Source organism: Ischnura elegans, chromosome 1, assembly GCF_921293095.1.
Source record: "Ischnura elegans chromosome 1, ioIscEleg1.1, whole genome shotgun sequence".
Classification (NCBI taxonomy): domain Eukaryota; kingdom Metazoa; phylum Arthropoda; class Insecta; order Odonata; family Coenagrionidae; genus Ischnura; species Ischnura elegans.
In genome coordinates, this window is record NC_060246.1 from 94,587,875 (window position 1) to 94,605,716 (window position 17,842).

General features: G+C 38.2%; 2 protein-coding genes across 4 annotated transcripts in view; one reads left to right on the forward strand and one right to left on the reverse strand.

Moving 5' to 3' along the window:
- Nucleotides 1-17,842, forward strand: part of LOC124166491 — an 87,574-nt gene that overhangs the window by 65,904 nt on the left and 3,828 nt on the right. For 2 of the 3 annotated variants that reach the window (XM_046544023.1, XM_046544029.1), the window contains exons 2-5: nt 9,508-9,600; nt 11,253-11,406; nt 13,014-13,144; nt 15,024-15,133. In XM_046544023.1, the coding sequence (XP_046399979.1) occupies nt 9,538-9,600; nt 11,253-11,406; nt 13,014-13,144; nt 15,024-15,133 (458 nt within the window). In that variant the 5' untranslated portion in view covers nt 9,508-9,537. Of the gene's footprint in view, nt 1-9,507; nt 9,601-11,252; nt 11,407-13,013; nt 13,145-15,023; nt 15,134-17,842 lie in introns of those variants that run through there. The other variant, XM_046544034.1, reaches the window with a different exon arrangement.
- Nucleotides 11,341-17,842, reverse strand: part of LOC124166471 (FAD synthase-like) — a 32,381-nt gene continuing 25,879 nt past the window's right edge. Inside the window, exon 13 of the transcript XR_006866440.1 lies at nt 11,341-11,429. The gene's annotated coding sequence lies outside the window, so the exon portion shown is untranslated. The remainder of the gene's footprint in view (nt 11,430-17,842) is intronic.

Below are 17,842 nucleotides of genomic sequence, written 5' to 3' on the forward strand. Positions count from 1 at the left end.
TTACGGCAATAATAGAAAAAAATATTACTTCCTTATTTCCATACGATAATTTTTAATATCTCCAGTTCCCGGAAAATGGTAGCGAAAATATTTTGCTGACCTCTCATAGGTAATTATTTTATAATATTTTTACCCTCGACCAAAGAAGTCAGAGGTCATTTCGTCTCTCAGTTCCATGAATTTCTAGTAAATGAATCCTTTTAATAAACGAAAAAAGAATTTATGCTGTTATTCGTAAATATTACGTCAAAACAAAAACGCGCTTCGATTACTTAACAGATTTTTCATGTAGCGAGAGATTTCATTCTGAGAGAATTCGAGTTTCCAATTCGCAACGGCAAATTATCCTCGGCTCCCTAAAAGAAAACGCCCACCATTAAAACTAAGGGATAAAAGCCAAAGCAAAGAATAGGAGGAGGCGTGAAAATAGCATCCAGCGCCTTCCTTTTTACTCATCTCCGCCTACTCCTTCCCATCTTCGCGTTCCAACGTCCCTTCCTACCTGCTTCACCTCTCGAATGGAGGGAATTCATTATCAAACCCGCAAAACCTTGTGGAATTGGCGAAGGGAGGTTCGAAAGGAAATGTAAAAAAAATAAAGTATACAGCAGCGTTTCTGTTTCCCTTCTTCGCTAGAGGGCAAATGGGCATAAAATGAATTTCCAACGAGAAAAAACTCCTAAAGAAAGGGAGGATACCTTTTGCTATCACTCATGCTGTACCTCCCGGTAGGGACTCAGAGCGTAGCATGCTAATGGGTAAAGATTTGTAAAAATCAGCATCAACACTAAAATATGAGGAAAATTAAAAGCTCACCGATTTTCGGATTCGAAATGTCTCCAAGAATGATGTCATGGAAACAAGAAGGCACTTTTCCATATTTTTTTTTAGTCCGTACGACGCGTTTCAGCCGTTAGGACATATCAAGTACTCACACGGTACTAAGCTCGTGGTAATAGTCTAACGGCTAAAAAGCGTTTTACGGATTAAAAAAATAGTGGAAAAGTGTAATCTTGTTTCCATTACATCATGATGTTTTTCCACTATATCACGTTCGCCAATTACTTTTATATTGAGAATCTCTAAATTTATACGGCGAAGAAGCGATGCATAACCAGAGACGAATCGGAAGGACGAACTACCTGCATATCCACTCTCACCGCAACCATAAGTAGGTACAATGGTAAATAGATAACTCGTGGAATTAGTTAACAACTCCATGCACCTATTTATATGTTTATGAATCATTAAAAAATACCACGTGTATTACCAAGAATGTGCGTTCCAATTAGCCATATCAATTTGCACATTAAATCTGCATCACATAAAGGTACCCGAATATTGATTTAGACGACGCAACATAGATAATTTATTATATTTATGAATAGCGGCAGGTAGGATCGTCACACCTACTGAAGCCTCACGGTATATTACTTAAAGAAATATGTGGGTAAAAATGAGAAAAAAGTGAATAGAGCACATTCGATCGTCGAAAATGCAACTCATTGACCCGTAGCAAGAAATATTTAAGCCCACTCCCGCCCATGGTTCAAGCTTTAAGAGCTGGTCATTAACCGTGTCCTTGACTTTTAACCTCCGCCGACCGCTGGAGACAAAAACTTGACTGGCCTCTCTCTCTCTTTTCCCCTCCTTCACAAATTCGTGTCCTTTTCGCCAACGGTTGGACAGGCTGACACCCGAGGGAAGGGAAAAGGCAACCTTCTTTTATTGGATTTCCTTTTGATGCCGCCAGGGAGAGGATGGGTAAAGACCATCCTTCACGCACCTGGCGCAAGGAGGTAATTGAAAACCCTAATCCTTCTAAGAGTCTCCGCCTATTTTAAATAAGACACCCTGTGTGAAGAACTAATGAGGTGGTTGGTTGAGAATATCCGTTTCCGAAGTAAAATACCGATACTGAAACACCAACCCCAATATAGAATTTCCTCAAACTACAGTAACGATAATTTAAACAGAAATGTCCAAACATCGGTGCGTAAGAACGTGAAAAAATGGCTCTAGCACTCATGTCGACGTAAGTAGTATTGCTATCTTCCCTGTAACGGTCTCTGTTTCACCAGATTTTCGGTTATGAAAGGATAAAGAATTTCCTATTCCCATTATCAAAGGAAGAAATTAGTAAAAAGCAAAAATCATAGTAAGATTCTGACGGTTCGCTCTTGAAACCCGCTGGTATGATTACGACAACCATAAAAATGTTTTAACATTCCGGAGAAGGTTCATGAGGAGGGGGGAACACCATAATATGGTATACTATATCGTATCTCTCAAACTTGCTGGGGGGTTTATTACCCCACACGAAACTGCCGAGAGTCCATCGGTAGCACATTCATTGTCTGTATGAGGTATTTCGCACAATAGCTTAATGTTACCACGCGTTAATTGCCGAAAACAAATATCATGCCTCATATTTTAAATAGTAATCAAAAGAAATACAATAAAATACAGAGAAAAATAAATACTTATAAATGAACCCTTCCAAAATGTGTTGACTTTATGGTGACTCCTCGCCTTCCTCAGAATAAAAATTGCTATTCCAACTGCCGAGAAAGGCAGCGAGGCCATCGGAAATTCAACTATTTTGGTAAATGTCCTCAGCCATATGCGTAAAACTCATCGGGGAAAAATATTTAACACAATAAAGATATATAAGAAGTAAATATTACCCCATATTTCCTCAAAAATCAACAATGGACAATACATATTGCATTGTTCTTCATTCATTTAAAGTGCCAAAGGATTTTCCAAGAGATAGCCATTAATTATCGTGGAAAATATAATTAATTATTTTTAATCCAAGATGACACTTTCTCATTTTTATTCTATAAAGTACGCACTATGTTCATGTTGCTTCCATAATGATAGGAAATACCGAGAATGATCCAATTTATTGTTAAAGTACTTTCGCACCTAGTATCACTGATAACAACTAATACAGTTCCAACTATGAGTCGCGGAGGCTCATGATATTATTTATATAAGCAGGCAATACAAAAGAAAACGGCTAAGTGTTAAATATGCAAAATAAATACAATAACATAGCGATTGTTTTTAGCGTACAATGAGTTCGACCCCTCCCCCTTATAGAAATATTTGATGCATTCTTTAGCATACTCCCTCTAAATGATCCCAACGATACGTCTCCCGAATTTTTTTCTGGCTTCGGCCTCGGGATAAGATGTTATATATTCCAAAACAAAGGAATTTTAAAATGCGTTGACTTCGCCAAATTAATAACCATTTACTTCCAGAGAGGATACTTTTCCATTGGCCAGTATATTGTACACAAGGAGAAAAATATGTCATCACTATCAGTCCGGGCGGCCCAGAGTAATTTAGAGGATTTCATAGCAATGCTTTCTTTACGGCTCCTCCTCCTACCAATAACCTCTCATGTAAGATCACTATGGAGATTTTTATACACCTCTCCGACGGTCCGTGAGAGTGAGGGCCCAGGGACATGAATCTATTAATCGGTGGTCAAGAGCAAATAGCCTCCCTTATCCCCTCTCTGTTTCTGGGCGGTTTTGCCATTAGTCAGATTTGGGGCGCAATAAAATAATCTGCATATATCTCCTGCCATTAACCGCCCGCTGAGAGGGACCTATCAGCGTTCGTGCGAGAGGCAACCGGGTAAACATTGACAGACAGCCATATTACGATGACTGCGCATGACTATAAAGGCCATTTTACACGGGGCACGGAATTGCGCAAGTTAGAGCTGCATTAATGTCTAAAATGGCGCGGAATTGCGCGAATGCATGAACGAAATTAGAACAGGGGCTATTTTGCCGTCTCGCATCCACGCATGTGTTCTAGCAATTCACCGCTCTACACGACGCAATTTTGAATGCGCCTTCGCACGTACGTCAGATTGCGCAATTCCGTGTACCGTGTAAAACGGCCTTAAGGCCTTACTAATGTCAAATTTCCTTGAAGCTAGAATATTTTCCTTTCTTTTTCGTATTGATTATACATCATTTCATAAATGATATCTATTAATAGGATAGAAACCTCCGAGTAAATGTACGCCCCAAGCCTCAGAACAAACGATGTTACAAGACTGCATCCTCACCAAAATTCGACAGACAAACAAGGAGTGAGAGATGTAGCCCAGCATTTAAAATGAAACAGCAATCTAAAACACGAAAAATTATTAGCTCCGGATATTACTGGAGCATAGTCTCCACCTCCTAGCAGTGTGTCTCAGAAAGGCGTTCGTGCGGAAAAGCATTCGCAAACACCTAATTTAACATCGAATTGTATAGGAAACGCATTCCTTCTCCATTCTAACAGCCACCTGTTCCCTTCAACGTACGCCATTTTGGCATAAAACAGTCCTTTGCTAATTCACCTTTCCCTTAAACCTGCATGTGTAACTTACTCTTTTCAAATCAAAATTAGTCGCCATAAATAATAATTTCGTTTTTTCTTATCAAAGAATCTACCGAAACCATCAACCGAATTAAGGACTACATAATCCTTTATTAAAAATACTTTGATTGAAACGCACATATATCCGTGCCCTAAATGGGATAAAATCTAACAAGGCGGGATTCGAACCCGCGACCCCTGGATTTGCAGACAAGGACTTCACCCCGCCGCCACCGTGGTCGAAACTTCATCTCCTCCCACACACGCAGCAGGATGACAAGAGAGTAGAGAAAGAGAGTCTGAGATTAATGGTTACAATCACCACTTTTCCATGCCGAATTAATGTTTCCATTAGTATTGGAATTTATTTGACGGTTAAATAGGTTCGATGGTGGCCCCCTTTCATTTTTTTACATATGACATACGCTAGCATCCTACCTTGAACTGTTAGGAGGTGGAATAGGTATTAAACGAGAAAGAAGTAATTTTTAATACATATCTATCTATTCACCACCAAAATATCGTTCAAGCCTCCTAAATAAGTGGACACCATTAAGCAAACATTATAAATGAAGTAGATATCGCCATCATCAACATAATAGGGTAGTTTCCTTCATCAAATAAAACGAAAGGCATTGATTGCGATTCGTTACCCACCATTAGTGCATTCATAATACACAAATTATTTGGTTTTTGAAATACCGGTTTAGACGAATGGCAAGGGTCAAATTTTATCCTCATTTGAAAAAGGCCAGATTGGCGCCCATGCGATTCCACTCCACGTGACGTCACAGGGACCTAGTTTCTACACGAGAGGATAGGAGTTATACATCGTCTGAGGTTACCAATGCATGCATGAGGCACAGAACTCAGGGAAACATGTCTTAATAATCAGCTATTAAAACTGGCTAAGGTCGGAAAGTTTTCTTCGTTTGATAAGGTATTAATAAACCTTTTTTAAGCCAAGCGCTACCAGCCAGCAAGGTACTCAGCTACCCGCTAGCATCCTGCGTCCTATCAGCGCTCAGAGCCTCGATCAAGGTCACCTCACAAGGCGGGAGGGGGAACCAGAAATGCGTCGCACGGACTTTTTCCCATCATTCCTACTTACGCGTCGCGTTTTCGCGCGCTTGAAATTTTTCACTTTTCATTTAATCGCGAAAAATAGATATCGTCATTTAAAAATCTAAAAGCGTGAAATACGTACTCCAGGAGTAATAATCTTTCGATTTAGGCAATAAAAAAATAATAGGAAACCACCCTATTGAAAAAGTAAAATGGAGTAATGATTGTATCGAAAAGTAATTTATCTTAATGAAATTAAATTCAAATTTTAGACCAATTGTTTAGAAGAACAGAAATAAGACTTCATATTCTGCAAAGCAGAAACGTAACTAGGACTATGCTTTGGGGGGAGGAAGAGATGGTTTGGGGTGGCGACCCCCCTTCCAGGCAACAGGGTCCGGGAAATTTTTTGAAAAATGACATGCCTGGAAATACATTTCACATCATTTGGCACTTTTAACTTTAAGCAGATGCAGCAATTATGTACATCAAAACTAGACAATATTTTTAAATATTTCTTTTTATTTCTCTGAGGCTTAGAGGGGGATCTATCCCCTTATCCCCCATAGTTAATGTTAAAGTTTGATGAAACCATATTTGGGGGGGGGGGGGGGGGGGGCTGGATTTGTGACCTGAGTTGTTCCATCATCATCGAGGGGGGAAAAATACAGCTTTGGAGGCCCCCATCTAAAATCTCCTGGGAGCCGTTTTTTTACTGAAACGACAAGGTAAAAATCGCAGTTGTACCAGAGATGAACTGGTTCCCCCAACTGCCTTCCCTGGCCAGGCATTAGGTGAAATTCCAATTCCCACAGCTAAGATAGGTGAGAGCTTTTACGTCAACGATCAAACCGCGCTTTGAGTTGAAATGCTGAGCGGAAAAAAAACATTTATCATTATCGGACAAACAGACGAGAGACACTTCAAAAAATTACGCCCTATTTACGTCATGCTTAGTTGCATCACCAGTGATAAGTGGATTCTAGGCCTCAATGAAAAACAAAATTTTAAATTCTTGGATAAAGTTCGTTATCGATGCTATCACAGTTTAAGGAAATAATTATGTAAGGTTCGTATGTAGGCCGAGTAAAATGAGATTTCGTTCATAAAGTTGGAATGTTGGATCCAGGATTTCTGACCGCTTGCTCAGAAGCTTTTTCGCCTATAAAAAGCAAATGAGGCGCTATTGTGTAATTGCAGGAATGGAATTTTTTTTTAGCTTCGATTCGGAATAAAACCTGGATCCTCGAAACGACATCCGAGAGGGGAAATTCTATTATTTTTCTGAAACCCTATTCCAGAATAAAGTACCAACCAACAAAGTTGTTCAGACACAGCCCTATTTCGATGAGTGCTTTCTACTTAAAGGTCCAAGGTGAGACCGATGGAGCATTGGGCATCACGGTTGGGCATTCACCTGAGAGTGAGGTTACGTCCGACGCCTCATTCATTACTCCCACCAGTCACTTCAAAAAGCAAATGTGGTAAAGAGGATATGAACAATATCGTATGGGAACAAAAAAACGGCGTCGAAAATTTCCAAGCAAACACAAATGAAACTCAAATACAATAAAAACATCTTCTTCACGCATGGGATACCTTTCCGTCAAGCTTATGGCTGCACTGATAAGGAATGCTTGCAACGAATTTGCAGTCTCTGCGAGAACCTGCATAAACAAAATCGTACAGCTAATTCACTTTTGACATTCGCATTCCAACGCCTTACTTTGCAAGCACTTAAACATGCAATTCAGCACGAGTAATTAGAATTCAAAACTTCCTAGTATCCGAGTCCTTAATTTAGGACTATTAGGAGTTCCTCGTAATAGGTATATCTACCTACGAGAATACAGGAAGTCTGAAATTTAATTCGGGAGAAGCAGGGACAAGAGGCTGCTCGCCAGTTACGGGAGAATCTCAACAGCTTCGGGAAGCATGTTAAAAATCTTTTCTCAAATAATTCAGTTCTTGGTATTCAATCGCAGTTCCCATTCTTATCACTTCTTGCAGTTACAATTTACTTTGTTCCGAAGCCATTATTTTGCCCAATCCGCTGACACACGGTCGGCGCGTACATACGAATCAGATCGAATAGAACATAATCTAAATGCATGCATACATCAAACTTGATATCACGCTCCATTACTCATCGCGCTTGAATAATGCCGCTAGAAATTCGAAAATGCAATCAAATGAATCCAAGGCAGTTGCCGCATGGGGAAAATTTTGGGGAGGAGGTTTAGCCGCTTAATAAGCCCCCCGTGGTTTTGTACCTGCCCACGAGAAAGCGCAAATTCGTCTCGAGTCCTCGCCTTGGGTTTTCGTCCTTCCCCTTAACCTTGCCTTCCATCCTCAGCTCCATTTTACGCACGAGTTGTCCTTGGCGAGATGTGAAGAGCCACGCGGATCAACAAACTGAATACGGTCCAATTGTTTTTTTTCCCCTACGAAGCCGCTCGCGTTCATCCGATTTTTTTTGTTGAGTGCATCGACTTCTATTTAGTTTTATTCTGTGATAGCGCTTACAATGACTAACGCGCTTTAAGTTTTAGTTCATTCTCGCACCACCTCTCGATCTATTCGACCGAGATAACACAAATTAACATGCATACTCTGATCAGAGTTCGAACTAAGCTTCCTTTATCAACGAAACTTACATTCAAAATTAAAAGTGAATATGATTAAAATCCAAGATTTATTCAACATTCACTCTCACCTAGTAAGAGAATTTAAGTCAGGATTCAAGGGTAGGGGAGCCGCGTACGTCCTAGTGGTGGATCACATCCGAATACTATCCCCCAAGCCGCCTGAAAAGGCGTACAGCGGGGTGTGTTGGGACACCAGCCGTCAGTGGCGCAGCGAGGGGGGAGTTTTGGGGGATAAAACCCTCCCCAAGAGCTCAGAGAAATTTTTAAGTTTAATATATTTTACTTGATCGGATTGATATTACTAACAGAATAGCGTAAGGATTAATAAAATATCCCTCAGAAAGCCGTAAAACTCACTATTTTGAATCATTTATCTTAAAATTCCGCAATTTATTGACCTCGTATCTACCGCTTATCCTGGTGGGTATTCCAAACCGCCACACACACCAGTATTATTTGCACCTAAACCCCCCCACCCTTAATTCCTAGCTGCGCCCCTGCCAGCCGTCTACATATAAAAAGCAAATACTCAAGCAAAATTACGACTAGCATTTATTAAAGTCCTTTGTGATTCAGGTAAAAAACGAATTGCCATATCTACCCGTTCAAAAGATTTTTCTTAATTTATCGTCTCTGTCGGACCTGAAAATATAGTGGGGCTCTAATGTGATGTTCACCATGTCGCTCTTAAAGATATCTATTCTCCATTGCTTAAGCAATCTAAGCCAAGTGCACAGCCTCCGAGTCGCAGCTCCCAGCCCTTCCCCGTAATTCCTGGCAAAAATAGGAAAGATGGCAATCATAAGGAGCCTTTCCAATGCTAGTTCTTATTCCAAAAGCTCGAAAAACAATGCTTAAAGCAAATTAGAGGATACCTAACAGCCGCTTATCTATCGATAGCAACAGTATTGCTGCGAGGCATTGCATACCACCAAGGCGCCGAGGAAAGTGAACCACCTGTCTCTCCCCAAAACAACGACCTTAATCCACCCCTACCGCCCCCCACCTTCTCTCCCTCACTTAAAGCCTTATAATTCCACTCATTACCGCAGTAAATATTTTCACCGTACAGATAAATAATCAATGAATTCACAATTTGCCAAAATGAAAAATATTTCCAGCACAAGATAGTTATTATTATACAAAACTAATAGATAAGCAGCAATAGATTTTTTGGACTTGAGAAAAACTACCTATAAGGAAAGAAATGATCGAAACCATGGATAAGAACATCTGATTCCAAGATTTTAAGAGCTCATCAAAGTCAAATAACTTCAATTTTTACAATGATATTACAACCCTTTAATAAGCCTTTACTAAGCTCTTTAATTAGTATCAAATGGACACAGGGGTAAAGAATGTTTTTCAAGAGGCTTAATGTGGTACTTCTTTTTCACAGGCACTGCACCATTGAGAGACTGATTAAGCTATGGCTGCACATTCATTAGAAAAAAATCCAGTGGGACGAAGGCAATGGCAACAATTAATCCAGGTATGTGATGCTCCTGTCTAATGTTATGAATTTCAAAACAATACAATACCCTCCGCGAACTTAATAAAATGCAATCAAAACTATCACAAGTCAATTCATTCCAATGATATTTAAAATTCCACAACTTCAGACAAAAAGGATGTATGCCCTCAAATACAAATTAATAATTTCTTCTCCTATAAGTCAGTCAACACCAAGACTCAATTATCAAAAGAGAAATCCACCAGTAGGCAAAATTAATTTCTGACAGAAAATCAATGTGATAGAAAAGGAAGTTAAAACTGAGTGACAGCCCAGTTCACAGGTTATTCAACTTTGCCTACACACCTGAAGGTTTTCATGGAGGCTGATATGATGAAATTTCTGCTGAAGGCCAAACAACAAATCAGAGCATATATTTATGACAATAACAACAATAAGATATGGCAGTCGGAGGAAATAAGTCATAGAAATACCATGAGGGGTAAAGATGAGATTTAAGAATGAGATTTCTCTGGATTAGTAGGAGAGAAAACATAAGTTGCACTTTTAACCTCTTTCCCATAGCATGTTCTACATTGGTAAAATATTACTATTGGCTACATTACAGTAAAATAATGATGACAAAAATTGAAAACAATATTACATAGGTATATGATTTACCATCACAAGATACAAGACAAAAAACTGTTTTGATTATGGTTAAACTCAAAGTTAAAACAAATAAGCACAACTGAAATAACTCACAGAGGATTACTTCAAGAGATTTAACATGGGCATTATAAAGAAAATAAATTTTGCACACAACAATCATTATCTATTCCTTCCATTCTTAAGTCCACTTGAGGGCACTTAAGGCCCTTAGGAGCCAATCTCCACTCTCATTTCAGCTTCAATGAATACCTTGTTACCAAGAGAGCAATTTGTTCTGAGGTTTCTGAATGTTTTATGAATAAAATCAGTAAAATAATTCCAAAGTTTCTTGCATCAGAAAACTTAAGACAGCTACAGTTGTAAACTACTGCATGCTAACTTTGACACACATAAAAACAACACCTATACCCCTATATTTTGTTGCCCTAAGTATGCACATGGAGTCACAAAATTACCTCCAGAAGGAAAATAAGAGAAAATTTCTACCACAGAGAGGTACAGTTCACCAAAAGAATATAAATATCAATAATTGATCCTCAGCCTTGTTTAAATTTAAATGGTAGATGAGATGATCACATTAAATGGAAATACCTGTCATGAGGCAAGCTAAAGATGAAAAGCATACCAAAAGCTTCAGACCACCCAGATGTCTCAGTATGGTGACACAAGCTTCATTGATTGCAATGAAATACTGAAGAAAAGCAACATGTTATTTCTTAATAATCCATATTATTTGTTTTCAAGGGGTCACCCAAACAAACAATATCAAGTTAAAACATAATTAGGATAGAAACCAAAATCCTTAACAAGAAATTATAAAATATTATCAATCTTGAATGCCAAAAAATAATACAGGACTATTGAACTAACAAATCACACTCAATTAACTCTATCACAAGATAATTTGAAATTGACATCTTCATAAAATTCAGACTAAAACTTGACCGACAGTCTATTATATCACATAAATATTATAAAAAGAATGTGTAAAACGAATCGCTCATATTTGCACCCATTAGGCAGTTTCTGGATTGTTGGTCCTTCTATCAGCCCAGGGAGGAGAAGGGCATGGACGACTAATGGATCCTCCAGCAAGAAACAGTATGTGGCGATTTGGATTCCCCAATCCAGTCAATTACAATGACAATGAACTATTTTGTGGAGGATACGCAGGTAAGTGACATGTCCACACATCCCTGAAAAAGTATTCACATTGTCAAATAAATATTTTAACAGAGCATTGCAAACACCATCCTAAGAGTATCAACTATAAAAATTATGGAAATAGGTGCAAGACATACAGGTAAGCTCACTTATTTTGTAAAAGAGCAAAAAAGAAACTTCTGCTTAGCACCCGTATCCAAGCCTTCCAGAATTGTGTTCCAAGTATTTTAACTAGGAATATGGTATCAGGAGTATAGTGTAGGGAGTAGTACATGAGGTATCAGAATATATTCATGGTTTTGGTAAGAATTATCAAGTATAATTTAAATGATAAAATTTTTATTAAATTAAATGATTAAAATTAAAATTAAATGATTAAAATTTGATGATCTGATATCATCAAATTTAATTTTCAGCTCCTCACCATAAATTCCCTATTAAATAAGGTCTGTTGGTTGAATTGTACAAGCTAAAATACTCAGGTACACACTAAACACTGCCCTCCCTCAATGTTCCACAAAGATAGTTTCTTTTAATTCCCACATTAAATGCTTTTTTCCATAATTTAATTAAATAAAAAAAACATTAATAAGACTTATGACATTATCCTTTCATTAGTGCTGGCCTCAGTGGCAGTGGGGAAAGTCCTCGCTTGCCAAACAAGAGATCACGGATTTGAGTCCCCCCTGGGTCCACCAAAATCATTCACGCCAACGTATGTTAACTTGTACGTGTTAATGTACCGTGTAACCAGACCTTTAGAGTAGCGGTTTCCAATCTATTTTTCCTCCAATACCCCTCTACATGCATGCACATAACTAATATTATATCCCCAAAAATGTAACGAGCACACTTTACTACATAATTTCACTAAGGGTAGGTGACATTTTTTGTTATAAATAATTGTATAAATAGAAAATTTGTTTTAAATATGCCATATAAAATGTACACATAAGACCTGGTTAAGACGCACCACTGTTGCCACATTTTTGCCTACAATGATTCTTGCCATGTAGGGTCCACCATTACCGAATTATTTTCGGTGTACCTTGACTGGTTAGGCACGTACCCCCAAAAGGTATGCGTACCACTGGTTGGGAACCGCTGAATTAAAGGAATTGAATTTATTAAATAAATAATTCGACTCGGTTTTTTATTTTCTGATTAAATTAACTCCAAAATTAGATTAAATAAGATTCCATTTACCAGGTGCAATATGCGCAAATCATAATCAACAAATACAAGACTACCTTAAATGAAAATTTTGAATAGAAACAGAATGTAATTAAACCTGAGCAATGTAAGAAATGGGCTGGTTTGAGGAGTTATGGAATATTGCCTAAAACTCCCCTCGTGAACAAAAGAGTTCGGCCATTGAAGTAAGGGTTACGACATCTGATAGGGAGATAAAATCAAATTTTCAAGAATGTCTCTCTCACAGTAATCATCGAAAGAAAATAAATTTATCTTCTTCACAGTTTTAAGGATTTTTTTCTCAAAAAGCAATCATTCTCCAAAAAGAACAAAAATTTGCAACAATGGAAAAAGTTTGCATTGCTTTATCTTCAAAGTCCACCATCCGGCATCTTTCTTCCCCTCTTCTCCTCTATCCGCAGTGCAGTGGGAGCAAAACCAGGGTCGCTGTGGGCTATGTGGAGATCCCTGGCACTTATCAGATCCCAAGCCTCATGAAGCAGGTGGTCAATATGCAAAAGGTATTATCGGACGTCACTACAGTGTTGGGCAAGTAAGTAGACTAGTTTAAGAATAGATATTTTGGACAAACTAATATTTCAAACCAGGGCAGCTCATCCCTTCAATGATAATGACGATTTCCCCCAAAAGTATGACTAGGTGAATGCGATTCCATGTATTTGTTTTCTCTCTCCCTAATTCGCACTCCAACATTTCTTGGAGTGACGCAACTTACGTCCATTGTGCACCCTTTCCGTGGGCAGTTAAACTTTTTTCAAAGGACTATAGTTACATGGGCATTTCCACATTGCCTGCTATGTCTTTAATCCTCCTCATATGGTTTCTAATTATGTATACGAGATAAAAAGCCTTCAGAAACATTTGTGGGTATTTCCACCTCAATAAAACAGTTTGTCCCCAAGAGTCATTGATTTTGTTGAAAATTCCTGAATGGGAGTATACCAACCTCAAAATTAATACCCTGAGACAGTTTTGCAAAAATAAATTAAGCGATTGATGCACATTTTAAATTTTTTGCATTTTTGATTTAAAAAATGTGTTGAATCAGATAATTCCTAATATTTCACCACCAAAACATCATAGAGCGATGATTAATGGCTTACTTTAAAGCTGAGACTTAACATAAGATACTGAATGAGTTACAACTACATTAAATGCTCTTTTCTATTGCAGTTCTATTTAAATTTAAAAAAAACTGTTATATAACTTTCCTCAAATTCTCCTCAGTATTAGCCCAAAATTATACTTTATAACCTGGACAAATCTATCATACTGTTCCAGATATAAATTTAGTGAAAACTAATAAATAGATTTTTAGAAAATATTTAAGACATCTTTATGGATGCAACACCAATTACCCCAAGAAAATTTTAGAACTTAATTTTTCTCTGTTTCCTAGTTCTTTCAAACAGTATTTGACTAGAAAAACGCTCTCTTTGGCAAAGTCAAAATTTTTTCAGCGCTTAGTTTTTACTTTTATTACTACGATTTTTCATGCTTCTCATCATTCACCACATGCAATTATTCTACCTATCGTACGTTAGATACAGACTAGTGCTTAACTTCTTTAAGTGGGGATATCAAAATCTTTCAAACAAGTAAAGTGATATTTCAGGATGCATATAATTACATTACCAATTGTGTTTGAATAATGTAAGCAACATTAGAAGATTTTGTGGAGAATCACCGTTTTCAAGGGCAGCAAGAATTGCTAAAAAGGACATTTACAGCTCTTCAGCTCTTCTTGCATGTTTAAGGCTGCTTAATTAGAACATCATCTACGATAGATGACATTACATTACAACAGCCTTAATATCATGGCGGTAATTGATAGCATACGCTTAAAGCGCAGGACATTTCTTGACGAAGGTTTCTAGTTATTTATAGATTAATTTTGTAAATATGTATGTACTTCATTTCAACTTTGCCCATTGGATTAACATAATTCATTTGATTTAATTTCCACTCATATAGGGGATCCCGGGCGGAATGGGGTGGCGGGGCGGAACAGTGTAAGCTATTTTTAAATACAAAAAAAAAGCCGCAATATCTAACTATAACTAGTCTTGATTATAAGTTAAGCAACACCAATCTGGACTAGATATAATTATTGCTGCTTACGCAGCACCTTTGGCACTAAAAAAAATTGCGCAGCACTAAAAAAAATTGCTTACCCCGTTCCGCCCTGGGTTCCTCTACTTGAATTCTTATCAAATATCATAAGATTTAAGGCAGCTTTTTTTATTTCCGTGAAATGGATGACCAAAAAAAAGTTCATGTTCATGCACGTGGGCATCCAATGCTTGCCATCCCACCGATCCTGAGAATAAAACTCCTGCATTGTTAAACAACTAAAACCAAAGTGTGACTAGTGGAAACTACTAATAATTACTGTACCTTCTCATCAACAGGAAATTCACGTTGAAGTAGAGCTAACTGCCAATCACTGGGGTAGATTTGAAATGTACCTATGCCCTAATAATAATCCGGAAAAGGAAGCAACAGATACATGTTTCGAAAAGTAAGAGGATTCTTTACTTTTTATTCTCTTAACCATTAAGGATCAGTCAAACAGAAATTGAGCTGCACAGACTGGCTAGGAACATACATGACAAGTTTGTGGATGTCAAGTAGCATTTAGGCAGCTGATGGCAGTCCAGCTTCTTAATACCTTTTATTATGTAGTTGTAGCATGAGCAATTTGATGCCATATAAAATATTCTGCCATGAGTCACTCACTTGAGTGATTCAATTAACCCCTCAAGCGTGTGCGACGAAGTGTACGCGTCTTTGCTATTCCGTTCCCATATGGTGCTTCAACCGTAGGTATTTAAATCTCCAGGGTGCTTTAATTTGGAGGTTTAGAAGCTTTCATGCAGACATTAAGTAAAATATTTTTAGCGTCGTAATTGCTCACCAAAAAAATTCAAAAAATTATATTCTCTAAATAATAGTTTGAACTTGATAATTATTAATACGTACTTACAATTTTCAGAGCCGTTTACTTTTGTCTGCTCCCTGTATGCCGTGTTTAGTAGTTGACCAGTCAGTGGTATTTCTCAAAACAGGGTCCTACACAGATTCCTGGGCAGTTTTTACATCTGTATCTTGCCTCATATCTCTTTATGTTTTTCTCTCTCACTACCCACTTTCTTCTTTCAACCCTAAGCGTTTCAATCTGTGGGTTATGTTGAACAAAATGTCGTCTGGTCTATCGAGCACATTCCGTATCGGTATCCGAGAGCCGTCCTTTGCACTGTTCTAAATTCTGTACTGTTATGATTTTGTTCACTAACTGTAAGATAGGCAAAATGTTATAGTGGTAAGGATCTTTTTTTACAACTTCCTTCCTCTTTCTATCCACAAAACAGAGAAATTTGGTGGGCAATGAAAACCTTTCCTTTCCCATTACATTGATAAAAAATGGAGTTTCGAGTACATGTTTTCCAATAAAATACATTCTGAAGCTTGGTTTCTTATTTATTTCCATCAATATTAGCAAACTTAGAAATACCATTATTTCCACCAGAGTTGTGGGAACCCACTTCTGAAAGCGCAATTTTGTTTTGCTTCGGAATTTTCTTCGTAAATTTTCAAGAAACTATGCTACATATTGGTTGTCTCAGTCACTATAATTTTAATTATTTCATCATCAAAAAATAACTCCAATTCCAAGAGTTCCTCTTTACACGAATAGGTGATATTTTTTTCCAACTAAATCACACACAAATGTTAGAGGCATGTCTTCACAGCTGATCCCTTCCCAATTATTTTCTTGAAAATTCACAGAAAAATGAGATGGTAGAATTATTTGAACCTGGAGTCAAGGGAGTATCCAATTGAAATTTCCAAAGTGGTATCAGAACATTCTGCACTCTTTTATTCCAGAGCGTCAAGCACAGGCTCATCAGACAACTCACGAGAGCTAGAAGGCATGGTCAACTAAGTAGGGGTTCAGATACGGAAGGGACCCAAGGTCAAAAAAAATAAAACCACCAAAGCAAACATAGGCGTGAAAAAACCCCAACCCTCACATTCAAACGTCATAAATAGGGTACCAGATGCCGGAAGGTCTTTTTGGATTCCGAGAACTATTGATTGACAATGCCTCGACAGTCCAAGCCTTCACTATCATTGCCACGATGAAAGAGGAAGGAAAGGATAAGGTAGAAAAGCAGATGATAATGAACCACAAACGAAAGCATTCAGCGTCCCCACAAAGAACACACAATCGCTAAGAAAGCAAATAAATCGGAGTAAGTGGAAGATTATCTTCCATGAGCGTCCACCAGACGCTGCACCTAGAGGAAGCATCCTGGCATCAGCTGGAAAAAAATATTCTAAAATATACGAGCACACAAACAAAGGCAATTAAGAGGCACAGGATGAAAGCAGGCAGACATGTCTCACATATATACTCACTAAAAGTACATACAGTGGAACCTCGTTAAAGCGAGTACGGGCTATAGCGACACCCCCGCTATAACGAGAGATAGCCGATGCACCGTCAATTGACCCTATAATAAGCGTGTTAAAAAATTCGTTTTTACGAGACCCTTTCGGCGTTGGCTCTCGCCATAGCGAGGGTTTCACCGCCGGAAGACTTTCATGAAGACTCCTTAACCTCTGTAATTGCTAGCGATCTGTTAGAAATGAAGTTAATGGAGTGCTCAGTCTTAAATTTATGTGGTAAACTGTCGTTCGATAAATATAATGATTGACGAAACAATGCTTTGCACGATTTTTATTCAGTGCGGTGCTTATAAATTGTTTGAATAGTCAGTCGTTATTTGAGTAAGGAAATTTAGTGATGCAAAAAAACATCGCCTTTCGTCTGGATTTATGCTTACGTTTATCGGATAGATGTTTATCTGTCGCCGCACCACTCCTGATCCTGTATATCTGTTCGCAACAGGTATATTGGCTATTATTTGCTCCACCTCCGGTAAAGCGACAATTCGCTATAGCGAGTGTTTATTAGTGCACCGTGGGGTGTCGTTATATCGAGGTTGCACTGTATATGGTAGCTTAAGATATAGGAATACCTAATGAAACATTTGGTGTCGCGCATGCTTGAGGCATGGCATTCAGAAGACGCAGACGGTGCATCACGCATGCTGAGAGAAGGACCCCGGGCATTTAAAGCCACGCTTGAGGGGTTTAAGAGAAAGGCATGCTCAGGATCTATAAATTTTCCATTTCATCTAGAGCACATATTTAATATGCCCAC